The sequence below is a fragment of the Schistocerca nitens genome, chromosome 1 (genome assembly GCF_023898315.1).
Source record: "Schistocerca nitens isolate TAMUIC-IGC-003100 chromosome 1, iqSchNite1.1, whole genome shotgun sequence".
In the NCBI taxonomy this organism is placed as follows: domain Eukaryota; kingdom Metazoa; phylum Arthropoda; class Insecta; order Orthoptera; family Acrididae; genus Schistocerca; species Schistocerca nitens.
Window position 1 is genome coordinate 752527897 of NC_064614.1, and position 27759 is coordinate 752555655.

The 27759-nt window shown below is 43.7% G+C and overlaps 1 protein-coding gene across 1 annotated transcript in view; it reads right to left on the bottom strand.

Moving 5' to 3' along the window:
* Positions 1-27759, bottom strand: part of LOC126260720 (ras-related GTP-binding protein C) — a 93317-nt gene that overhangs the window by 25327 nt on the left and 40231 nt on the right. The window contains exons 3-6 of the mRNA XM_049958061.1: positions 9584-9812; positions 8292-8469; positions 5525-5661; positions 2290-2432 (exon numbers count right to left, since the gene is read on the bottom strand). Of these exons, the coding sequence (XP_049814018.1) occupies positions 2290-2432; positions 5525-5661; positions 8292-8469; positions 9584-9812 (687 nt within the window). The remainder of the gene's footprint in view (positions 1-2289; positions 2433-5524; positions 5662-8291; positions 8470-9583; positions 9813-27759) is intronic.

The window sequence follows — 27759 nt, forward strand, 5'->3', positions numbered from 1 at the left end:
CACACACACAGAAACCTAATTCAGTTGACTGGATGGAGAGAGAATCCCTTTCCTACCACATCCAAGTCCAGTGCCTTAAAACATTATGCTATAAGGGCTCAATTTTTTTGGAAGCTACAGAGCTTTTAATTACCGTATCAATGAGATAAAGCTCCGAGTTCCATCACTGGCTGCTATTGGGATTTCTTCAAATATCAATGGGATTTTCCTTTCTTAAAATGGTCTGTTTGTGCAGAAAGTACCATTTCACTTTTTACTGTATCTCTGACATTAATTTGCTGTGGAACAGAACAAATATGTTACAGGCTTAAGCATTACAACCTCTTTGGAAATCAAATTCTCCACTGTAGGAATCAATATGGATTCTGCAAGGAACTCATGTGAGATCCAGAAGGCAGCAACAGAGGTGCCCATCTGCTAACAGAAGCATAATGAACAAAATAAATATCAAACCAGTTTTGTAACAGCACTGAATAATCATAAAAAGAACTCAATATGCCATTCTCAGTTATGAGAAAATATCCAATTTGAAAATAGTTTTGGACATATCAAAAAGAAGTTTTATAGGACTGTTGTTGTTCCAGAAGCATATAAATGACACAATGGATAACATCAGCATCTACATGATTATATTCTCAGATGAAGTGTAGTATAGATGGAAGTCACAGCAAAATGACAGTTGTAGTGCAGATGACGGGCACTTGATGCAGAGACTGCCAGTTGATTCACACAAAGGTGGAAAAATCACAATTGTAAAATATGCGTAACTAAGCAATGCATATGGAACAATATAAGGTGGTCTCATCACATAAAACTGGTTGTAGGATAGGTACATCTCAGACGAATTTGTTGGGAGAATCACCCTGAACTGTACAACAAAATGTACCAACAACATCTCCACAAAACTACACTTTTCACATTTATTTTGTAAAAGATTGATACAGTAAGAATTATTACATTTTGTAGTTTAATAGTAACTGCGTTAATCCACATACAGAATTAATAAATATTTACAGGACCAAAATATAAAAAGTCTGTGAATCTTATCACTTATTGCAGTGATTTCATCGATGTACATCTAAAGCAATACATGATAATTTGTCCAGAAAACTGTATGGAGATCTACAAGTTTGGAAATTAGAATGGAACAACTGAGTAACAGCAAGAAGCTGGGTTAGTCCACAGGATGTGCTTGGATAACAAAGGTTAAAACAACTGCTCATGAAAAGCAGTAAATAATTTTCTAGGTCTTGATCCTGGCACAAATTTCATGTTACGTTAAGCTGAAGACAGGCCAAATGAAAAGTCACTTACACATAAGCTTTCAGCCACGGCCTTTGTCATTCATTCAAACAATCAAGTACATCTCACGCACACATGACAGCCAACTTCAGCAGCTCGGGCCAGAATGCAACTATCATGTGGGACAGAAGCAGCAGTCTGGAGGAGGGTGGGGAAGGGATAACAGTTTACGGGTGGGGGGAGAGAGGAACAGTGTCTGGCAAAGTGTACAGGGGATATAATGCCAACAGGCACAGCGTCAGGGGGTTTATGGCCAGGGAGGTGGGGAAAACAGAGCAAAAAACTATGGTAGCGGGGAAAAATGGGCAGGTGTGTTGGCAGAGGGTGGCAAACAAACCACACTTTTCATATTTATTTTGTAACTGGCTGAAGAGATACTGATACAGTAAAGACATTATCTCCTGAATGTACCCTCTTTGTTTGCCACCTTCTGCCAAAGCACCCATCAATCTTTCCTGTTTTCCCGCTCCTCTCCTTTTCACTCAATTCTCCCTACCTCCCTGCCCCACAATCTCCTGACACTGTACCTATTGGCATTGTGGTCTGCCAGACAGCTCTTCTTTCCCCCTACCTGTACACTGCTATCCCTTTCCCTTACCTGCCCCCTCAAAATTGCTGCTTCCACCCCACATGATAGCTGCATTCTTGCCCGAGCTTAGAGAGTTGGTAGTCATGTGTGCATGAGGTATGCTTGCTTGGGTGAGAGAATGGTGTGTGTTTCTCTTTTTCTGATGAAGGCTGTGGCCGAAAACTTATGTGCAAGTGTCTTAACTTTGCCAGTCTGCAACTTAATGTGTCATCTTTATGGTGAGTAGCAATTTATCTTTTCCTACATTGTTGATATTCCTGCCTGAAGTTTCCAATGTTTGACAAATTTTCATGTATTAGTTCAGGTGTAACCTGCATATCTGTTCTACTCAGGGTAGTTACAAATATTTACAGTAAGCGAAGGAAATATCATATGCTTAACAGAACTGCAATACTTACCCATAAATGCAAGAGACATCTATAACAACATCAATCATATCACAGCAAAGTTCATAGCTCTGCATGTCAACTGGAGAAGAATCAGTTGCTATATATATCTTCGACACAACATCGAAAAGAAAGGCTTTTTCAATTCCAGAATTCTGTAATATAAATGATGAAGTAACTAACGAGACTTAATGGAAACAACAATATTATACAAGTTGATTCCACTAAAACATTTCTGACAAAAGTACTTATTAAAGATATGAAAAGAATAGATTGCTACTCACCACATACAGTGGGCGTCGAGTGGCAGACACACACATTGGAAAAAAGGCTGGTAGATATTATTAGCTATTGCATTAAGGCCTTCATCAGATGCGCGCACCCACCCACCCACACACACACACACACACACACACACACACACACACACACAGAGAGAGAGAGAGAGAGAGAGAGAGAGAAGGCCTGACTGCATCTGAGGTGAGCTGCAATCTTTACTGGGGTGGATTGTGGAGGTACAAAAGAGGCATGGGTTGGGTAGGGGGAGGGATAGCAGGGTAGGGGTAAGAGAAGTTAGTGGTGCCTGGGAGTAGCATGCAGGGACATGATGGGGACAGGATCGGCAGCTGCTAGGTCCAGCACTGGGAGGTTGTACTAGGGAGGGCAGGGGAAGGGCAAAGGTGAGAGGAGAGAAGTAGAATAGGGAAAAGGGCTACCAACTTTTTTGTACTGTGCAAGTAGGGACTTCTCCAACAACATATCCTTTGTTTCCACAACCTTGCTAGTCCCTGCCCTCCACCTGCCTATCTCCTTCCTCGTTCGCACTCCAGCACTAGAAATATCTTATCCCATCAGTGCACCTGCTGAGTCCTTTGCTCTTCTCCACGACTCCCTTTGCCCCCTCCACCCCCCCCCCCCCCCTCTCTAGCACAGCCTCCCAATGTTGCATTTAGCAGTCACTGTCCTGTGCTCACTACATCCCTAAATACTCTCACAGGCAGTAGGAGCATCTTCCCTCACTCCTACTCTGCTATCCTCCTCCCGCCATGCTGCTTCTGCATCCCCACTGCCCACCCCAGCAAAGATTGATTGCTGCTCATCTCAGATGCAGTTACAGAAAGGCCTAAGCATCCAGAGATGACAGTGGCCATACGTGTGATATGTGTGTGTGTGTGTGTGTGTGTGTGTGTGTGTCTGATGAAGGATTTCCTCTAAGAGCTAATAATACCTGGCAGTCATTTTTCATTGTGCCTGTCTGCCACTCAATGCCTCCTCTATATGGCGAGTAACAATCTATCCTCTTCATACTGTTGTTATTCCATTCTACATTTCCCATTGTTTGATTTTACATTATTTATTCATTTTTACATGTCACATCAAAAGTAAGTCACAGTTCATGTGTGTGTTTTATAGTCACATCTAGTTTGTGAATTACTTATCTTGCATAATACTAATAAATTATCCATAAATAATCATCAAAATAAACATTGCATTCATCAACTGTGAACAAATACCACTACCACTGCACTAATTACAGAAAAATTTTCACCCAGTGATATGGGTCACAAGATGATTTCAAACTTAATTTTACCTTTAAGCAAAATTACGGTTGGGTGATGTAACTATTGATGAATAATGCCTTAAATATTAGATAGCCTTACTTTAAAGAACTGTAATGTGGTTGAAAACTGAAAGAAGAGAGTAACCGGGAGTATATACTGTTTGTAACAGAATAAAGAAGGTAGCAAATACTTGTATGTTCCTCCACATGACAAAATACAGAAGTAAGAGCTAGAAAATACAGAGACCTCGCTAAATAGAAAAATGACTCAGAACTCAGATTTGATGTACATATAGCATAGCAGGACAAAGAGAAATTAGGGTAGATAGCATACCACGACCTTTTGCCACCTAAATAAAGAATCACCACCTCTACAGAACCCCACTCAATCTGAGCTCTCTGCATAAAACTTTCCACTGTATCCTTTAGCAGAATTGAAAAGTACAGTCTGAGCCTCAACTGAAGCAAAAAAGTAATGCAAAGTTTAAGACACTGGTGCCAACACAGTTCAGTTCAGTTCAGTTCAGTTCAGTGCACCCCAACATCACTGTGACCATGAGTGTCAGTGGGTCCTATGTCAACAGTACAAGGTCCTGACAGTAGTGCAGGTACACACAGAAGCATGTTAGGGCATTGTCACCTTGCTGGGATAGTGGAGAAAGAAGCAGATTGATAGACTTGAGCCTGTTTGTAGACTGGATATTTTCAACTTGCTGGGATGGTGGAGAAAGAAGATTGATAGACTTGAGCCTGTTCAGAGACTGTATAATAAATTTCTTGTATACTCTAGTGACAACATCAGCAGTCCAATTCCTGTTAGTACACGAACTCAACAATACCAAAATTAAGGGCCTGGGAGTCTGACAAGAAATTCAACTGGACACCATTGCAAAATTCAATATCTTGCCACTTCTCAAAGTCAATTAACTTCTGAGGTCTAAATTTTCATTCTTAAGTCTAAAACTTTTCTAATTTAAAAACAGTACCTCTGTGAAGACAAACTGACAGGCTGAGCAAATAAAAAAACTAAGTGCTGGACAAAATGGAAACTTGCACTAAACTGTGAATTGAGAAGAGGCAGAAAAAGTAGCATAAATGATGAACAGGCAAATGGAAAATGTCAAATTAGTTATTGGAGAGACAATTTTCAACTTCAGGTCGCTTTACAAACAACATTTGTGTACTCTCAGCTATCTTTCCCTTCAGTATGCATGATTTTGTAAAAGTGGACTGGTGTCAGTATGAATAGGGAAGATTTTACAGTAAATGAGTTTTTATTTAGTAAGAGCTGTAGGAAATTTGACATGCATGAAGGTATCACAGGTATTACAAATATGTAATAAAAATTAGTGAATGGCAGAAGCTGGTTCTGGCAATTATATGAAAGCACTGGGGAGAAGAAGGGGATGGGGGAAGACTTTGTAATCTCATTTCGTGCTTTGTTAAGATTCTCAGGAATTTTCCAAATGTTGACACCCACTATGACTAAGTACTAGTGAGACAAAAATGTATTTGTCCTTATTGCACTGAAGCACTACATAGTGTGAGTGATCAAAATGGAGAAACACAATCTAATCCTGACTTACACAACTCCTGTCAAATTTGACCTTCTCTCTCTCTCTTCTGCTAAGAAGCAGCAGAAGCAGTCACTGAGTTAAACGGCAGACAATATTTCACACTACTTACCGAAATCAGTATATTCAACAGATTTTCCAATGTTGGTAATTGTGGAATCAGCTTTTGTACAACTTTACTGAATGCTTCAAATATACTGTGATCATAAATAGAAGTCAGATGAAAGCTCAAGTGAATCTGATCAAATCCTAGAATACAAAAAGGAACATAATTAGCAGTCTATTTTGCTTAATTTAGTAACATATTTATTGCAATGATAAAAACGAATGACATAACATCAATTTACTTAATAACAACAACAACAACAACAACTACAACTACTACTACTACACGCGTCCGAAAAATGCAAATAATCAAGAGAGTGAAAATAGCACATCACTTGGCACATCCATCGATTGGATCGCATAAACAATACACCTTGCTGACTGGTCTGTGGGACATTGTCATCAGTTTTATTGCTGTCACTGTATTCATATAATTAATCTGTGCTTTCATGCAGGATAGATTTATTGTATTGTTTGCATAATCTCTCCCTTTTAGACTTCCCAAAAGTAAATAATGATAATAATGATGATGATGATGATAATAATTCTCATTCAAGCTGACACATTGTCCGGCAAACTGAATTCCAATGATGGCAGTGTGTAGATGGTTGGCTGGGGAGGGGACCAAACAGCGAGGTCACTGGTCCTATCATCTCAGGTTACAGAAACCAAGGGAGGAATAACACAAACCGCATATTCCAGTCTCGGGGAAGAGAAAATAGGCAAACACAGAGGCAAAAGGAATGGCAGCAGCAGGAAGAGTAAAGAATTTGGATGGGTCGGGTGGGGGGGGGGGGGGGGGGGTATGGGGATGGGAGGGGGTGGTTAGTGGTTCCCCAGAAATGCTACGCACATTGGGGCACCAGCACCACCAACAACTCTTCCCGATCCCCACAACATACCATGATCATGACACAATGGGGAAAATACCTGGGCAAGAAGACACAAGAAAGGGGAAAACAAAATGGCACAAAAGACCAGACAAAATGCAGGGAAAAGGGTGGGGAGAACCTGGCAAATGTGGAGGCAACAGCGTGGTCCCATAACCAACGCCAACACTAACTGAGGGACCTCAATTCTAGAGAGAAATTCAGGTACTGAAACCTGACTTTTGTAAGTGAGGGGGGAGGGGGGGGAGGGGATAAGGACGAACATAAGCATGTGTCATCCGTCAACACCCAGGACAAGGAAAGTGGAAGGAGGGCCAAATGGCGGAGGCACTTCAGCAAAATATTTACCATTGTGAGGGGGGGTGGGGCTGCAAATACCAGGGGGGGGGGGGGGGGAAGCTCATTGTAGAGCAAAAAACCATGGACCATCTAGTGGTATGGCCAATACAATGATGGCAGAAGATGGTATGTATAATTGCTGGTGGTCGGGTTTAAGCTAGTCAGCTACAGCATGCCAGCCCGTGACACCAACCAATAGCCACACAGCATGCACCTCAGCCCATGGCTATGTATCACAAGGGAGTCTCTAGAATGTTGAATTGCACTGCTGCTATTGAGAAATGACCTGTCAATGAATTACCAACCACAGTCACTGAAGAAAACTGCTGAAAAATGGAATCTGAAAGTCAGTGTTTAGGGAACTCTATGTCAATGGGCATTAAATCCTAACTTACCTTGCATTTTTTGAAATCTGTACGTATTTCATATCCATCATTCCTAAATAGGATCCAGCATGTTTCAATGATATTTAGAAGGTCCCATTGCACATATGCTTTGCAATTTCAGCTACTAACTGGAGAGAGGGTATATAATTTTTTCTTGCAAAAATATGAGTTATGTTGTAAATAAACAAAATACAATTTGCAATTTCCTTGTCATAAAACAAAGGTGTATGCCTGGTAGTCTGCAAAATTATTGCAATATTGTCAAATGAAGATATGGTAGGAGACCGTGGCTGTTACATGAAAAACTGTTGCAGTGTACAGCAACCAGCCACAAGTTGGTTTCAGCTCACTGTATTCAAAAAGTACAGTTAGCGATTTAAAATTTATACAAATCATCATCACATGGCTTTTATGCCTTTGCCAGAACAACTGATACACTGGTTTACTGGTGAGTTGCCCTACGATAAAACAATAATACACAGTCACAAACGTGTAACAAAGATGGGTGCACTACAGATCCGTGTTAGAATGTAACTTATATGAAATGTCCACCTGGCACATTTGGTTCTAAAGCCATTCACATTTTCATCGTTAACACACGTTGCTTTTCATTATAAAATACAGATGAACACTTTACACAAGTTACATTCTAACACAAATTTGTAGTGCAACCATCTACATAACATTTTTGTAACTGTGAATATTTGTTTATCCTAGGGCAACCAATCAGAAAATCATTGTATAATTTGTTTTGATGAGAGCATGAAAGTCATCAGATGATGAATCTTGTAAATTCAAAACCAGTAATGATACTTTCTTAATAAAGAAATCTGAATTCAATTTGTGGCTGGTTGCTGTACTCCATCAACAATTTATGAAAACTTCTACTATTTACTAGTGAATGGTAGATACTGTCCATCTTCTTCCCCTGTAAATATAAACACCATAAACCTTACACTAGAAACAAAGACAAATGCCACAGATAATATAATTAGTGTACACATTCCATATTTTACCATCCAACTTGTACTAAAAAGCAACTACCTGTAGGGAGTTTTGTAGTGAACAGTATATTGCAGAATATAGCAAACAAATGGAGAAAAAAAATAGATAGTTTCACATTATATTTATGAGCATTTTTGTTCAGCGTATAACTAACCTGAATCTGCAAGATCATCGTTAGCTCTCTGATGAATATCTCTCTGTGTTTCCATCTTATAATCATCTGATAATCCATCTACTTTATGAATGAAAACCTCAAATTTAATGCTCTGATTTACTTTGAAGGCTTTTGTAACAGTAAGATTTAATTTCATCAGTGCTTCCATGTAATCATCCTGGAAATGAATAAACACTGTTACGCTTACAATCATTCAAAAATTATCATTCTTACTGGAAATGTGACAAAGAGGATCACAAAAAATACACTTTGAAATTAACAGTTACAATATTCAAACCTATTCTAAAAATTGAAGTGCTAATGAAACACAAAGAAGAATCACAAGTAAGTGTCTGACTTAAGTGAAGTATGAACACAGACTTTGGTTCACCACCTCAAATCCACATATTAATTAAAATATTGGTAAACCTGAAAATGGAAACAATTATTAGTGAGAAAGTAAGGACAACACAATCAAAAATGAGGAAATATTGATATTGGTTTGGTGTGTGTGTGTGTGGGGGGGGGGGGGGGGTGAGGAGAGAGAGAGGGGGGGGGGAGGGGGAATACAGGACCTAGTACTTTTATGTCAAGGCATTAAAACTAATACCAAGGATCTACTAATTACAATTTTAGAAAAAATTACTTAACATAATTAAGATAGTTCAGCCAAATTTATATACTGGAACCCCCTGAAATCTTGGTTTTTGGTGACAGACTGAAATGTAGCACAGTCTGAGGTCTAGGTCAGGTTGGAGGATGACAATTTGCTTGTGAACTGTCGAAGCCAATGAATGTTAAAGTAGAAAATTTGGGTGTGGTAGGGAAATTGACTGGTAACGAAGCATACTGTTTAGGTCTGTGCCACATTGAAAAAATACAAGGGGGAGGGGGGTTACCATTGTAACTATTACTGATGGTTCTTTTCTTTAGAATGTAATAAGAAATGATTATTTGCATCAAGTCATATAGATCTTCACAGAGCTGAGCTGTAAGGCAGGTTACCGATTGATGGGGTGTAGTAGTGGTGGGGGAGGGGGGGGGGGCAAAGTTGCTGGTTCCAGGAAGCCACACTGAACAACGCTCTATATGTGCCTGCAAACCAAGCAACACAGTGAGCACATGGAGTTTCAAAAATAATTACAGGCTGTTATCTCTGCTGTTATCTCTTGACTAACTGAAGTGTCAATCATAAAGATATTTCAATCTAAGTATAGAATGAAATACACTATTAATGTGACATTCTGCATTTTCTCTTAAATTTACTAAGCAACTACAAATAATTACATTACCTGAGCATCTATAACAAAAACCAGAGCTCCACACCCTCCAAATATCATATCAGAATCAAATGACTGGTCAAAGAAATCAATCTGACCAGGAAAGTCCCATATTTGGAACTGCACAAAACTTGAGTTTGAAATGTCATCTTTAATGATCTTGTTTGTACTCTCTAGAAATAATGTCTCGTTGGGTGACATTTTGTGGAAGACCACCTTTTGTATTGAAGATTTACCACTCCTACAACAAAATAAAATAACATGTAAATCAAGTTGTCAAAGTAACTAATTACTTATGTTAGTTTTTACAATTTTTTCCAACAGCATTATGCGAAACCTATCTGGCCACAGAACAAAACATCTTCAGAACTCCTATACTACATATTTCTGAAAGGAATGTACAATGCAACTGCAGATGAAAACTGCACATTGTTGGTGCATAGCTTTGTTGATAGTGCTAGAAAAATATGACATTAAAATGTGAATAGACATGTTCAAAAATGGGGTCAACAAGAAGGAAATAGGTATTAGAGTCACTGACAACCATTGTAGGTCAAACTAATTATATTTTTGAATAAAATACACAAATGAATATAGCAAATACTAAGTTTAAGCTTGTTTGAGATTTCACATTATTACATGCACACACAAAAAGGGTATCCACATATATTAACACCACAATTTACATAAGATGTAACAGGTGATTAAAAAAGAAAGAACAGATTTCAGTTTTTTATTACAAACAAACAATAAAAGATGAAACACACTGCACAAGTCGCTGGATAGAGTAATGTTCAGAGTTTTCACAAAATTGCACAGTTATTTGTAGCAACAGGACAACTACACCATAAGAGGAATCATTTCGTGTGTTGGAATATGCGTGAAGTAAATCCATTATACAAATGTAATGTGCATTCTGATGTGATTCAGCAAGAAGTCGTCTCTGCACAAGCAGATCTGTGACTGGTGTATGAAATTCTTGGAAGTTGGTTGCATATGCAAAGGAAAGGGCACTAGTTGCCCACACATGTCTGATGAAAATGTCAGGTGTACCTGAGATGTGTTCACATGGAGCCCATAGAAGTCCACAAGATCGGCAGGCCAGGAACTTAAACCTCCCAAAACAATGGTGTGGCGTGTTCTGAAATGATGCCTGCATATGAAACCTTACAAGTTGCAAATACTGCAGGAATTGCATCCTGGTGACCATAATAGAAAGTACGAATTTTGCAATTCAGCTCTCTAGGAAATGGCTGAGGTCAATTTTTCTGAATGGCTCGTCTTTTTGGACAAATCAATGTTTCATCTATTGGGTAAAGTAGACTGCCATAATTTAAGAATTTGAGGATCACAAAATCCTGGTGTCGTCATCAAATATAAGAGACTCATAGAAACTCAATGTGTTTTGTGTCGTTTCTGTCCACAAAGTTTATGGACCTATCTTTTTTGAGGACACTGTGACAGGAATGTCATACCTGGACATGCTGCAAAATTGGTTGTTACCTCTTGTTACCTCAACTTCACAAGATTCCAATGTTTTCATTTTTATGCATGACGGTGCCCTGCCGCACTTTCACCTTGCAGTGTGGTGTTATCTTAACAACACCATTCCATAATGTTGGATTGGAAGGGGTGGACAACAAGATGTTGTGGGGATGGCAAATCAAAGACTGTGTTTCATTGGCAGAACAGAAAATGCAACAGATGTACTAAAGAGACTGCTTACACTACGCTTGTCTGTCCTCTTTTTGAGTACTGCTGCATGGTCTGAGAGCCTTACCAGATAAGATAAACGGAATACAGGAAGTTCAAAGAAGAGCAGCATGTTTTGTATTATTGCAAAATAGGGCAAACAGTGTCGCTGACGTGATACAGGATTTGGAGTGGACATCATTAAAACAAAGGTGATTTTCATTGCAGTAGAATCTTCTCACACCCCTATCTGTTACAGTCAAAGCATTAAAGATGGGAACAGACACACACTCACGGAGGAAGCATAAGAATCTGATCAGTTATTCTTTTGCCATCAGGTAGTATCAAGGATAAGGAATCCTTATGTCCTGCCATCATCAGCTCTCTACTCCTTAAAAATTAAAACACGGTGTGGATGAAAAAGGTTGCCCACACCTCAAAGCAATTATAACAGAGAAAACAGGTATGACGAAGATGGACAGCAAAGGACGTAGGGTAGAGGGGGCTCCACTTGTCCCGAGTCCAATGAAGGTGACCCATCCCAAAAGCAGTTTAAAACATTACACTTGAGAATAAACACCACTTTCTCTGTGGAAACAAACAGTTAAACTGTCTATACATCAGTCAATATCAGAGACAAAAAATCCAAAAGACCATGCTTGGCATAGAGCACCAGGAGGAGGCAGCATCCCACCAAGGTGTGAGCACTCCGCAACCACAACACTGGAGTAGCTCATTACTCTCCAAGAACAAAAACCACTTCTACAGAGAAAGCTAAGAACCAGTTCAACTGTCTGTAAGACATCCACCAATGTTATAGGCAAAGAATCCAAAAGACCACACACAACATGGCAAACCAGGAGGGGGCATTCCATCAGGATATGAGCTGCTGTCTGTAAGGTTCTGCAACCACAATGTGAGGATGGCTTGTTACATAAAATAAAACTATGGGTTAATATGGTATGACTGATGCAGAGGCAACATAGGATGATGGATTTTTCCAGGAGGAATGGAAGGAGAAATACCATGAAGCAGTAGTCTCCTGGATAGTGTGAATTTTGTTAAGAGGGAGGATTAGCCCATCAGATAATGTTCCACCTCTGAGTGTGGAGACACCTTACATTCACTCACAAAATCCACAACTGGAATCATCAGAGCAAATGGTGGGCAAGTAATTGCTTCTCTAGCCCAATGGGTGGCCATTCATTCCCTGGGTTACCCCTATGATTTGGGGCCCAGAGGAAGACAACTGAGCAGGTAGTACAACTAATGTCAGAGAGAAGCTCGTGTACAGTAGATATCATATGGTAACAAGAGTGACATCAATAGCCTAGAGACATCTCTCACTATGCCACTAAAAAATTAAACACATTTGGAGGAGGTCTGTTTAATAAAAGATAGGGCTCTGTTAATGACTATCAGCTCCACCAAAAGAACACTGCACTTTCCTCATAAAGAATGTTGTTTCTGAGTAGTGGAAGGGTTGGGGTCTGGGAGGGAGATTTAAAAGCATATCCCATACTATCCATGGTTTCATAACCGTCACTGTAAATTTTTGTAGCACAATTTCTCCTGAAGAACTGAGATCAACAGATGATGAAAGGTCATGGGGATGACAAATTTTATGTCCTTGAAATAGACTAGTCATAATTCTTGGTCTGGGTACTAAACAACAGTTGTTGTGGTCATCAGTTCAAAGGATGGTTTTATGCAGCTCTCCACACTAATCTATTCTGTGCAATAGCCTCTTCATAACTACTACAACCCACATCCATTCACACTTGCTTACTGCATTCAAACCTTCATGTCTCTCTACAATTTTTACAGCCCATACTACCTCCTGTTATCAAACTGAAAATTACTCGATGCCTCAGAATGTGTCCTATCAATTGGTCCTTTCTTTTAGTCAAGTGTCCGTCGCTCATGGTAGTTGGTTGGTTGGTTGGTGGAATTAAAGGGACCAGACTGCGATGGTCATCAGTCCCTTTTTCCAAAAAATTAAAACCGCCCAAAGAGAATAAAAAACGAACAGCAGGAAAGACGTCAGACGACACAGGACGAGAAAGACTCTGACAGAGATCAGACAAAACAAATTAAAACACACAGAGTGTGACGGTGGTTGGCCGACCATAGAGAAAAAAAAGAGAAAAGCTAACCACCAAGAACACATTAAAAACTCGGTTTAAAATCAGAGGCTAAAAGCCAGAATCGACACTAAAAAACATAAACACTCAGATTAAACTATAAAAGCCCCCTGCCCGAATAAAACGCAAAACTAAGTCCACCATGGCAGAGTCATCTAGTAAAAGGGCAGGGAGCGTATCAGGCAGCGCAAAAGTCTGCCTGAGCACAGTTAAAAGCGGACAAGTTAATAAAATGTGCACCACCGTCAAAACCGCCCCACAGCGACAGAGAGGCGGGTCCTCACGACGCAATAAATAACTGTGAGACAGTCGGGTGTGGCCAATGCGGAGCCGACAAAGAACAACTGAATCTCTGCGAGTGGCTCACATGGATGACTGCCACACACGCGTCGTCACCTTGAGAGAACGGAGTTTGTTTGGCGTGGGCAGATTGCGCCATTCAGTGTCCCAAAGCGAGAGAACTTCGTGGCGGAAGACTGCCTGCAAATCAGTCTCCGGGAGGCCAATGTCCAGGGTGGGTTCACTGGTGGCCTGTTTGGCCAGGCGGTCAACAAGTTCATTGCCCGGGATACCGACGTGACCGGGGGTCCACACAAAGACCACAGAGCGGCCGCAACACGCAAGAGTATGCAGGGACTCATGGATAGCCATCACCAGACGAGAACGAGGAAAACACTGGTCGAGAGCTCGTAAACCGCTCAGGGAATCGCTACAGATAACGAAGGACTCACCTGAGCAGGAGCGGATATACTCTAGGGCACGAAAGATGGCGACCAGCCCAGCAGTGTAAACGCTGCAGCCATCCGGCAAGGAACGTTGTTCGGAATGGTCCCCTAGAGTTAGCGCATACCCGACACGACCAGCAACCATCGAACCGTCAGTGTAAACAATTCCAGAGCCCTGATACGTGGCCAGGATGGAATAAAAGCGGCGGCAGAAGGCCTCTGGAGGGACTGAGTCCTTCGAGCCCTGTGCCAAGTCGAACCGAAGGCAAGGGCGAGGAACACACCACGGGAGTGTACGCAGAGGTGCCCGGAAAGGAGGTGGAACAGGGAAAAACCCAAGGAGAGAAGCTCCTTGACGCGTACGGCGATCGGACAACCCGACCGGGGCCGACGGTCTGGCAGATGGACGACTGACTGCGGGAACAGGACACGGTAATTTGGATGCCCGGGCAAGCTAAAAACATGGGCAGCATAAGCAGCCAGTAATTGTTGGCATCGTAACCGCAGTGGAGGGACACCTGCCTCCACTAGTATGCTGTCCACAGGGCTGGTGCGTAAAGCACCAGTGGCAAGGCGTATCCCGCTATGGAGGATTGGGTCCAGCACCCGCAACGCAGATGGGGAAGCTGAGCCATAAGCCAGGCTCCCATAATCCAGACGAGACTGGATTAACGCCTGGTAGAGCCAGAACAGGGTAGATCGGTCGGCGCCCCAGCGGGTGTGGCTCAAACATCGCAGAGCATTGAGATGCCGCCAACACGCCTGTTTGAGCTGCCGGATATGAGGCAGCCAAGTCAACCGAGCATCGAAAACCACCCCCAAAAACCTGTGTGATTCCACCACTGAAAGAAGTTCGCCGTTAAGAGAAAGCTGCGGCTCCGGGTGGACAGTACGTCGCCGGCAGAAATGCGTAACGCAGGTCTTGGCTGCCGAAAACTGGAACCCATGAGCTACAGCCCAAGACTGCGCCTTGCGGATAGCGCCCTGTAGCTGACGTTCAACAGCTGCAATGCCAGTAGAGCTGTAGTAAAGGCAGAAGTCGTCAGCATACAGGGAAGCAGAGACAGAATTTCCCACGGCCGCAGCGAGCCCGTTAATGGCTATTAAAAACAGGCAGACACTTAAAACAGAACCCTGTGGCACACCGTTCTTCTGGACGTGGGAGGAACTATACGAGGCCGCGACTTGCACGCGGAAGGTACGATACGACAGAAAATTGCAGATAAAAATCGGCAGAGGACCCCGAAGACCCCATCCATGAAGCGTAGAAAGGATGTGATGACGCCATGTCGAATCGTATGCCTTCCGCATGTCGAAAAAGACAGCGACCAGGTGCTGACGGCGGGCAAAGGCAGTACGGATGGCCGACTCCAGGCTCACCAGGTTGTCTGTGGTGGAGCGGCCTTTACGGAACCCACCCTGAGATGGAGCCAGAAGGCCCCGAGACTCCAGTACCCAATTCAAGCGCCGGCTCACCATCCGTTCAAGCAACTTGCAAAGAACGCTGGTGAGGCTAATGGGACGGTAGCTGTCCACCTCCAGAGGGTACTTTCCAGGTTTCAAAACTGGGATGACAATGCTTTCCCGCCATTGCGACGGAAACTCCCCCTCGACCGAAAGACGGTTGTAAAGATCGAGGAGGCGCCGCTGGCAGTCTACTGAAAGGTGTTTCAGCATCTGACAGTGGATGCCATCTGGCCCAGGAGCGGTATCAGAGCAAGTGGCTAGGGCACTGCGAAATTCCCACTCACTGAATGGAGCATTGTAAGATTCTGGGTGGTGGGTGCGAAACGAAAGGCTCCGACGTTACATCCGCTCTTTAATGGAGTGGAAGGCCAGTGGGTAATTGGAAGAAGCGGAACTAAGAGTAAAATGCTCTGCCAAGCTGTTGGCAATTTCGCCGGAGTCTGTACAAACTGCTCCATTCAGTGAGAGCTCAGGGACACTGACAGGGGTCCGATAGCCATAGAGGCGTCGGATCTTGGCCCAGACCTGCGATGGAGAGACATGGAGGCCAATGGTGGACACATACCGCTCCCAGCACTCCTGTTTGCTTTGGCAGATAAGGCGGCGGGCCCGCGCACGCAGCCGTTTGAAGGTGATGAGGTGTTCAATGCAGGGATGTCGCTTGTGACTCTGCAAGAAAGGTGGCGGCAATTGGGCTATCAGCGCAGCCAGGACATGCTGCGAGACATCACCATCCGGTGGAAGGTAAAGACTGCAGACGGTAACAGCCTGTGGCGTCCACACCCGAACAGCGACAGCCTCTAAAGGTGTTTGGAGAGGGACAGACTCGCTGTGCAGAGTGTGAAGGACATAGAAGCAGACGCCACCAGACACCCTTTCATATGCTGCCCGGTTCTTATAATAACCCCGATAGCCACGGAGGGTGGGGGTTCGCATTGCTGGAAACCAAGTTTCCTGAAGAGCAATGCAGAAGAAAGGGTGAAGGCTGATAAGTTGGTGGAGTTCAGCTAGATGGTGGAAGAAACCGCCGCAGTTCCACTGGAGGATGGCATTGTCCATTGTGGAGAAAGGCGTGACGGGACTGGGAAGGCAGATTACGCCGCTGGGTGTCCATTGTGGAGAAAGGCGTGACGGGACTGGGAAGGCAGATTACGCCGCTGGGTCACCTGCTGTCTCCGATGGAGCACCCGTGGAAGTGCTATCCATTGCGTCTGAGGGATCAGTGAGATTGAGGTCCTCAGCGGACGCAAGGATCTCCACCTCATCCTCAGACGCAGAGCTTTTAGGTAGCGGTGGAGTAGGTGCCACCGCAGGTGTCTTGAACTTACGGGTCTTCAAAGTCGTTTTCTCTCGCTGTTCCTTTGGTTGCCGTTGTTGAGAGGGCTTATTGGAGTCAGTCTCTGGGACCGAAGAGGATCGCGAAGCCCGTCGACCAGCGACCTGTGGCTTCTTCAGCCACTGGTTGGTGTCTGCTGTGCCGCTGGTAGGAACCTGGGAAGGGAGTGACCCAAGGGATCCCTTCCGAGTGAGAAAAGCCAAAGAAGACTTACGCCTCTCTGGCTTAGAAGTGGGGACTGGTGTCCCCGTTGGTTTAGTGGGTGCTGCTCCCGAGGTAGATGGTGTGGGAGCAACAGCGAGAGAAGGGGCCCCCATCGTCAAGGGGGCAGGTGAGGTCCTCTGACTCTGAGAGCTGACTGTATATCTTGCAGCTGAAGGAGCTGGAGCAGGAGTGACAGTGGAGGCATAAGATGACATCATGCGCACGGGATGTAGTTGTTCAAATTTCCGCTTAGCCTCAGTGTAAGTCAGTCGGCCCAGGGTCTTATATTCCATGATTTTGCGTTCTTTCTGTAGGATACTGCAGTCCGGCAAGCAAGGGGAATGAGGCTCTCCACAGTTGACACAGACGGGAGGCTGAGCACATGGAGTATCGGGATGAGATGGGCGTCCACAATCTCGACATGTGAGGCTAGAAGTACAGCGAGAGGACATGTGACCGATCTTCCAGCACTTAAAGCACCGCTTTGGGGGAGGGATATAGGGTTTGACGTCACACCGGTAGACCATCACCTTGACCTTCTCTGGTAAGGTATCACCTTCGAAGGCCAAGATGAAGGCACCGGTAGCTACCTGATTGTCCCTCGGACCCCGATGAACACGCCGGACGAAATGTACACCTCGGCGCTCTAAATTGGCGCGCAGCTCGTCATCAGACTGCAAAAGGAGGTCCCTATGGAAAATAACACCCTGGACCATATTTAAACTCTTATTTGGGGTGATGGTAACGTAAACATCCCCCAACTTGTCACAAGCAAGTAACCTGCGTGACTGGGCAGAGGATGCCGTTTTTATCAAAACTGACCCAGAGCGCATTTTGGACAAGCCCTCCACCTCCCCAAACTTGTCCTCTAAATGCTCTACAAAGAACTGAGGCTTCACGGATAGAAACGAGTCACCATCAGCTCTGGTACAGACGAGATACCTGGGCGAATACACGTCACTGTCATTCATTGCCTTTCGTTCCTCCCATGGAGTGGCCAGGAATGGGAACGATTTGGGGTCATAAACGTTAGCTTTAAAATGAGCCCTCGAACGCTTAGAGACTGCCGGTGGCTGGCTGCCAGCGAGGGATGATGTACCAAGCTTCATTGCGGGTCATCCGCCCTGATGCCACCTACTCCGACCAAGGGCCCTCCACACGGGCGCCACCCAGCTGCAGCAATAGCCACCTGGCAGGATGGCCATTGCCGGGAGTCCTGATGCCCCAGGGAGATGGGCATCTACTCCTTGGCATACGTGGGGAGTTAACGGCGCAGGCATCAGTAGAGCGATCCCTGTGTTGTCAGGGGGCTACAACCAACAGGGTACATGGCGGCCCCACCACAACGGACTGGCTACCGTGCTGGATCTTAGGTGAAAAAATATCCAAGGTCGTCGTCGCAGTTAAAAGCAACACCACAGAGTGCAGGGTGGTAATCGCACCCAGGGACGTATCTTCGCCCAAGAGACAGAAAACGAGCGGGACACCATCGCAACGACGAAAAAGTCGGCTAAAGGTCTCAATGCACGATGGATACAGTGCACCATGTAAGGCGCCCTTCCCCAATTGGCTCGCTCTTCGGAATAATTTAGAAAGATGGAGGTCAAACCCGAGAGGGGACCATCACATAAGGCCGAAACATTTGAGACTCCTTTTAGTCGCCTCTTACGACAGGCAGGAATACCGCGGGCCTATTCTAACCCCCGAACCCGCAGGGGGCTCATGGTAGTGTTCTCGCTTCCCGAGCATGGGGTCCCGGGTTCAATTCCCAGCGGGGTCAGGGATTTTCACCTGCACCAAGATGACTGGGTGTTATGTTATCTTCATCATCATCATTCATCCCCATTACGGTCAGAGGAAGGCAACGGCAAACCACCTCCATTAGTACCTCGCCCAGTACAGCAGTGTGGGTCTCCCGCATCGTTCCCCTATGCTTTGTCAGGCAGCATGGGACTTCATTTCCATTTCCATTTCCATTTCTGTTTAGTCAAGTTGTGCCATAAATTTATTTTTCCCCAGTTTGATTCAATATCTCCTCATTTATAATTCTACTTAACAATCTACTCTTCAACATTCTTCTCTAGCAACATATTTAAAAAGCTTCTATTCTCTTCTTGTCTGGATAACATTTCACTTGCACACAAGGCTACATCCCGACATAAGCCTTCAGAAGAAATTTCCTAACCATTGCATTGATCAGATGTTAACAATTTCCTCTTTCAGAGATACTTATCTTGTTACTGACAGTCTGCATTTTGTACCTCCCTTCTTGAGCCATCATCAATTATTTTGCTGCCCAAATAGCAAAACTCAAACTACTTATATTATAAAATTTCCTAATCTAATTCCCTCAGCTTTGCTTGATTTAATTCAACTACATTTCATTTCCTTGTTTTACTTTTGCTGATGTATACCTTATAATCCACTTCAATTTCTTTCATTTCCTTTGAGTCTTACAACTGCCCATTACTGTCTGTAGAAGTTGTAGATAACCTGTTACTTCCTTTATTTTATTCCTGCAACTGTCAAAATTTCAAGAGTATAATCAAGTCAACAGTGTCAAATGCTTTATCTAAATCTACAAATGCTATAAACGTCACTTTGCCTTTATTTGACCTATATTCTAAAATAGATCATACAGTCAGTATCACTTCGCATGTTCCGGAACCCAATCTGATGTTCCACAAAGCTGATTTCTACTAATTTTCTCAATTTTTGGCAAATAATTTGTATCAATTATGCAGTCATGACTTGTTAATCTGACAGTTTTCTAATATTCACACTTGTAACCACACATCTTTTTTAGTATCTGAATTATTACTTCCATCTTGAACTCTTGAGGGTATTTCGTTTGTTTCTTATGTCTTGCACACTAAGTAGAATAATTTTACCATGGCTGGCTCTCGTCTCAATACTTTCGAGTTAATGTCGTCTACTCCAGGGGCCTTGTATCCACTTAGGTCTTTCAGGGCTGTCAAATCTTCTTGCAGTTTCGTATCTCCCAATTCATCTTCATCTATTTTCTTTTACTCTTCTATAAAGTTGTCGACTAGTTGGTTTCCCTTATATACATCCCCTATATATTCCTTCCATTTTTTACTTCTTTGTTTATTTCTGGCTTGCCATCTGAGCTCTTGATATTCATACAGCTGCTTCTCTTTTCTCCAAAGTTTCTCTAATTTTGCTATAGTCAGCATCAATATTTCCCATAGTTATGTATGCTTCCTACTTAGCCATTTTGCTCATCTCATTTTTTAGACACCTTTATTCCCTTTTGTCTGTTTCGTTTTATTTACTTCTATTTTTTAATTTCAACAATTAAATTCAATATTTGTTGTAGTGTCCACAGATTTCTACTAGATCTTATCTTTTTTTCCTATTTGATCATCTGTTGCCTTCCCTAAATCATATATCAAAGCTAGCCATTTGTCTTCTATTGTGTTCTATTCCCAGTTTCAGTCCAACACCTCCTAATGCTTTCTCTAAAACTCTCACCAATTTCTAGGTCCTTCAACTTCTTCAGATCCATGTCTTTAATTTCCTACCTTTTGTAATTTCTTCAGTTTTAATCTGCATTTCATAAACAATAAATTACAGTCAAAGTCCACATCTGCCCCTAGAAATGTCTTATAGTTTAAAATACTTGTTTCGAAATCTCTGTCTTTACATTATATAATCAATCTGAAGTCTTCCAGAGTCTTCAAGTCTCTTCAACATATGAAACATCCCCACACGATTCTTAAACCAAAGTTAAGCTATGATTAAATTATGCTATGTGCAGTTCCTTTCTCCCAGTTCATGTTTTCCAATTATTTTTCCTTGTCTTGCTTTTCCTACTACTGAATTAGTGTCCCCCCAGCACTATTAAATTTTTCTCTCCTTTATCTTATCTACATTCTTTAAACTGTTTCATAGCTGTGGATCTACTGGCATGTAAACTTGTACTACAGTCACAGGTGTTGGCTTTATGCCTTTCTTGGCTATGATAATGTGTTCATTACACAGTTCATAATAACTTACCAATACTCCTGTTTTCTCATTCATTGTTAGGCCTATTCCTGCATTCTCTCTATTTGATTTTGTATTTATAACCCTGTACTCGCCTGACCAGCAATCCTGTTCCTATTGCCACCATTCTACACTAATTCCCACTATACGTAACTTTGACCTATCCATCTACCTCTCTAGATTATCTAATCTATCTACCTGATCATGGGATCAAACATAATACTCTAACATGTAGGATGCCAGAATTGTTTTTCTTGATAACTACACTCTTCACCTGGAGATCTGAATGGAGAACTATTTTACCTCCAGAATATTTCATCCAAGGTGATGTGATCATCATTAAGGCATAGGGTTGAGCTGCATGACCTTGGGAAAAAAGAATAACAGCTGTGGTTTCCTCTTGCTTTTAGCAGTTTGCTGTACCTTGCTGCACCAGCACAGGGCACATTAGCTAATGTAACAAGACCAGATCAGTCAATCCTCCACACTGTAGCCCCTGTAACTATTGAGAAGGTTGCTACACTTCTTCAGGAACCGTGGGTTAGTCTGGCCTCTTCATAGATACCCTTCTGTTGTGGTGGCACCTACGGTACAACTGTCCATATTGTGAAGGCATAAAAGCTACCCCACCTTGGCAAGGTCAATGGACTATGATGGATGGACTAACCAATTACTGCATGGATACATGGGCAACACATTCTTTAAAGATGTGGGGGAGGCGGGGGGAGGCGGGGGGAGGGGGGGAGGGGGGCTTATGTCTCAGCAGAGGGGTCTCGAGGCATATTTCAACTGATAATGCCACCTGGGATATAAAATGTAGATTGGCAATGGCAAGGATAGCATTTTTCAAGTAGAGAGATTTGTTAACATCAAGTATAGACTTAAATGCCAGGTGGTCTTTTCTGAAAGTATTTGTGTGGAGTGTAGCCATGCATGGAAGTGAAACATGGATAATAAACAGTTTAGACAAGAAGAGAATATAAGCTTTTGAAATGTGGTGCTGCTCAATATTAGGTGGGTAGATCATGTAACTAATGAGGAGGTACTGAACAGAATTGGGGACAAGAGGAACTTGTGGCACAACTAGACTACAAGAAAGGATCAGCTGGTAGGATACATTCTGAGTCATCAATGGATCATCAGTTTAGAACTGGAGGGAGGAATGGAGGGCAAAAATTGTTGAGGGAGACCAAGAGATGAATAACCAAGCAGATTCAGAAGGACATAGGTTGCAGTACTTACTCAGAGATGAAGAGGCTTACACAGGATAGAGTAGCACAGAGAGCTGCAGCAAACCACTCTTTGGACTGAAGACCACAACAACAATCCCACCTGAGAGTAAGTGTCAGGAGGTTTATGCCCCTTGTATGTAAAACCAACCTGATAGTCAAGTGATTAGAAAAAGTTGTATGGTAATTGTGTACGTGAGCAAGAGAGGGTAGCATTGAAACTGAAGAGATAAGATTACTGCTTCAGCTAGGAGACTGTCAATGGGACTAGTCCGGAAGACTCCAGTGCCCAGTCTTACTCTGTGATGATTTAATGATGATGATGATGATGATGATGATGATGATGATCAGAGGTGAGGAGCACTCAAGATCATGGTCATCAGAGCCTTAATGTAAAGTCAGCATGCTAATCTCACAGGTGGGGACGAAGGCTTCCACCACATGAAGAGCAGTTTACAATGTATTAAAGTCTGCCTCCCTTCCCCGCCAATTTAGGGATGAGGCCTGACAGTTCACAAAATTTCACCACTCTTGTAACATTGGAATCGCTATCTCCGAGGACGGTGGGCAGATCTCCAATGAGACTGAGGGTAGTCCAAATATCAGTATGTAGAACACATGTGGCCAAATTACCCTGTACTGACAGTGGCACACCACAAACTTCACAGAGTAGTGGTTCCTTGCACTGAAGGAGGAAGCCATGTGTGAAAGCACTAAGTCCGATGCACAGTCTGGTAAGCAGAACCTCCTTCCAGCAGTGAGGCTGACATGAAGTCTGCCATGCCTTTGTGGTCGATTTGAGCGACTGCAGTTTGTTTTCTGTCACAATGATGTGTCTGTCAGAAAATGAGATGATGGCATGCAACAGGATGGGCCACTGAAGAACAACACCAGCCCGACATGCTACCTTGGCGGCTTTTTCAGCCACGTCGTTTCCCTCTATCCCGATGTGGCCAGGTACCCAGCAAAAGATCACCTCCTTACCGCAGTTTCGGAGCTGCTGCAAGGAGTCATGGCTGAGTTGGATCAGCTGGTCCATGGGATGCATTTAGTGAAGTGCTTGCAGTGAATTACATGAGTCGTAACAGACAAGAAACCTTGTACAGTGACATCTGTGAACCCTCTCCAGTGCCATCAGAACGCCATAATTCTGCATCATAATTTGTAAATTGTTCCAGAAGATGCACTTTGAAAATCCTAGCTGGGAAAACAGCAGAACAACCAAGGACATTCTCTTGCTGACATCCATCGGTATAAACAACGAACTGTGTTATGTATGTAAAATGACTGAAAAACATTGTAAAAACATAATCTGGAGTACAATTTTTCTTGTACTGAGTCAAGTGTAAAATAACTTTGGGCTTCAGAAGATGCCAAGGTGACAATGCGTCCCATCCCTTGCTGTGTATTTTGATGCCTGAGAGATCCAGATCCCTGAGACAGTCTGTATCATATATCCCAAATGGCTTGGTCGCACACAGCCAATTCCTGAACAGCCATTCTGGGTTGGACCACTAACTAAATGCCAATGATGAGGTGATGCTGAGATTTTTAGTGCCTGTCGAGCCAAAAGGATAAGTCGCCAAAACCAGAGTGATTGTTCGCCAGCCTCTGAACACAGACTCTGAACTGGGCTGGTCCAAAACGCACCAGTCGATATCCAAATGCCCTCAGGGTGGACAGCGCCTAACACCTTGATGTAGAAAGGACGAGGCTGGTCCGTAAACCATGCTGCCATACTCTGAAAGTAATAGAACAAATTCCCTATAAAACTGCAGGAGGCGGGACTTGTCAGCTCCCCATGTTTTTCTGCTAAGGCATTTCAAAATATTCAATGATGGAAGCCATTTGTTCATAGGTCTTTCAGGTGTGGGAACCAAGTTAATTTTGAGCCAAATAATAAACCCAAAAAGTGCGCAGTTTCTTGAAAACTGTAAAATATTGTCCCCCATTGTGAGCACTGGTTAGTTAAAACTTTGACGAGCATGGTTAAAATTAACACATGTAGTCCTCTCTTGAGAGAACCGAAAACGAGTTGTCCTGGCCCAGGTTTCCAGCCTCCTAATGGTTAGCTATAGCAGCCTCATTGTCGTCACTGACATCGTACGATCAGAGGAAGAGTAGAAGATTGCAAAGTCATCCACAAAAGAAGAGCATTTGACAGGGCACCCAACTGAAGTGGAAATGCCATTGATAGCGATGGCAAACAATGTGACACTGCCTGGGGGACTCCATTCTCTTTAACACAGCAGTCAGACAAGGCAATCGAAAATGCGATATCAGAAACGCCGATCCTCAAGAAAGAATTGGATAAGAAGTGGCAGCCGTACACGTAGTCCCCATTCATGAAGTTGGCGAAGGATGTTGTACCTCCAAGAAGTGTCATATGCTTTTTTGAGGTAAAAAAACACTAGGCAAATGGTTTCAGCATAAGGACTCCTGTATCGCCATCTTCAGTAGAATTAAGTTGTCAATGGTGGAACGGTAGCACCTGAAACTGCACTGGGAACAGCTCAGGTGACCTCAGGATTCGAGCAGTCAGAGGAGGTGGCGACTGACCTTGCGTTCAAGAGTGTTATACATACAACTGGTAATGGCTACACTTCGGTAACTTTTAGGTGCACTACAGTCCTTGTCTGATTTCCAGAATGGAATTAATATTGCCTCCTTCCAAGTTGTGGGGTACTGTCCATCAAACCAGATCCGACTGAAATAGGAGAGGAGCCGTCCTTTTGTTTCAGGGCACAGATGACAAAGCATGGCATAATGGATCTCATCAGGAGCAGTGTCTCTGGCTGCAGACAAAGCTGATTCCAGTTCCCACATAGAGAACGGAAGGTTGTAGACTTCCTCATTATGCGAGAAGAAATTGAGCTTCCTCATCCCTGCAATCCTACGGAACACCTGAGAAGCAGGAGTTTATCTGGTTGATGTAGTGACAGTAAAAAAAGTGTTCAGCTAAAATCTGAGCGATGTCTTCTGGTGTGTCCACCAAGATCCCATTACTTCACAAGGCCATAAAGAGACGTGTACTGCCGTTGCCAGAAATCTGTCTTATAGAGTACCAAACTTGCCCAGTAGAAGTCGACCAATTAATGGAAGTTGTGAATTCCCTCCAGGAAGCCGTCTTCCATTCTTTTATTACTCGCCTTGCATGTGCTCTTGCAGATCTGAAGGCATAAGGGTTTTCTGTAGTTGGACTGTGTTTGAAGTTCCACAGAGCTGTTCATCTGGTCCTGATTGCCAATCAACAGTCGTCATTCCACCAAGCTACACGCAGTCATCTGAGGTGGTTACTAGACCGGGGGACGGACTCTGTGGCAGCCCGTCAGATCTCACAAGTGATATGGACCACCGCCTCCTTTGCACAATCCTTTTGTTCAAAAATACCCTGTCGACTGTAATGCAGCCAATTTTCTCTTTGTATCATCCATCTGCGTTGTCTCCTGTCAGCCACTGTCCTAGTTGGAGACAGATCCACACTGGGAAGTGGTCACTAGAATGTAAATCTGTAGCCACTTCCCACTGAACTGAGTCTGCAATTGCTGGGGAACAAAAACAAAGGTCAGTTGCTGAAAAAGACCCTGTACTCTGGAAAACTGTTTCATCTGACCCGCATTTAGAAGGCAGATATTCTCAGAATGGAAGAGTCGCTCGATCATCTGACCCCTGGAGGGCAGCACACTGTGTGCATTTAAGTTCCCCAAGAAGGAATGGGTGTGGGAGTGCCTGGAAGAGTTGTGCCAGTGTGTCTGTATTCAAAGTATCATTAGGTGGAAGGTACAATGAACACACTGCAAAATTAAAGAGTGCGAAAACTTTCACTGCAATTGCTTGTATGGTCGTGGTAAGAGGGTCTGGAGAGGAGTGGCATCTGTCATCAATGAAAACAGCCACTCCACCTTTAGCCCTATCGCCAATAATATTGTCCTTCCAGTATGGGTGGCATCCCCGTAATGCAGGTTCGTCGGTGACTTTAAGATGTGTTTCTTGTAAGTACATGTAAAACAGTTTCTCCTGAACTAGGAGCTATAATTCTTCCAAATGTGAGCAATATCCATTTAAATACCACTGCAACACAGAAGTCACTGTGGAAGCCATTGTTTAGCGAAGATTGTTCTTGTCTTTCTCCCTCGGAGGTAGAACTTTACCAGGGAGATCAGGGGGAACGTTAACCGGTTCCTGGCTCTCCAGCTCCTCTGATTTGAACTCCATATCCTCAAGATTGTAATCCCCATCAGAGAGGGGGAGAGCGCGCCGATCCGAAGGTTTAACCACCACTTTCTTGGACTTGGAACCACTTCTCGAAGGACTTTTGGTTGCTTGGGTTGCAGGGACAGCTTAGTTGGCTTCTGGTGGTGGGTAGTGGTATGTGGCTTAGGTGGTACGCCCATTGGTGACAGCTTCCGAATGACTTCTGTTTCAAGTGGAGCCACATGGTCCACATGATGGAGCCAAGACACCCATTCCCTGAGACACAGAACATTCCACCTATGTGCCACATGATGGTCACTGAAGCATGCCCAGAGCTTCTGGTGGCAAGAGGGCTGGTGGCGCTAACCAGTCCCCCCCCCCCCCCTTTCAGGAACCCCGGAGGCGCCAAGCCCATACTCAGCAAATGAATGCCGAGCCCCTGAGGGGGCTGACTTAATGGGCCAATAGTTTCAAAGCTGAAGGTGTCACAGTGGCACAAACCTGGCAATCATAGTCCAATCGGGACAAGACCACAGCCCAGTAAATGGTTGGTTGCTTGGTATGTGGGATTGAAGGGACCAGATTGCTAGGGCCATCGGTCCCTTTTTCCATGAACGTGAAACACCCACAAAGGATAAAAAACAAACAATGGAGTTCACAAGAGACGACACAGGACAAGAAAGACTCAGACAGAGACCAGACAAAAGGAATTAAAATCACACAGAGTGTGACAGTGGTTGGCCGACCATAAAGACAAAAAAGGAAATGCCAACTGCGAAGAAATCCACTAAAAAAACCCAGTCTAAAATCGTAGGTCAAAGGCCAGACTCAAAACAAAAAAAAGGACACACACTTAGATCAAATGATAAAAGCCCCCTGCCTGAATAAAACGCAAAACTAAGCCTGCCATGGCAGCGTCATCTGTTAAAAGTGCAGGGAGCATATCAGGCAGCGCAAACGTCTGCTGAGCGCAGTAAAAAAGGGGACAGGCCAACAAAATGTTGACTACCGTCAAAGTTGACCCGCAGCGACATAAAGGTGGGTCCTCACGGAGCAGTAAGTAGCTGCGCGTCATCCGGGTGTGGCGAATACGCAGCCAGCAGAGAACAACAGACTCCCTGCGAGAGACCCGCAAGGAGGAGCACCGCGCACCAGTAGCCTCCTTGATGCCCCGAAGTTTTTTGGGTGA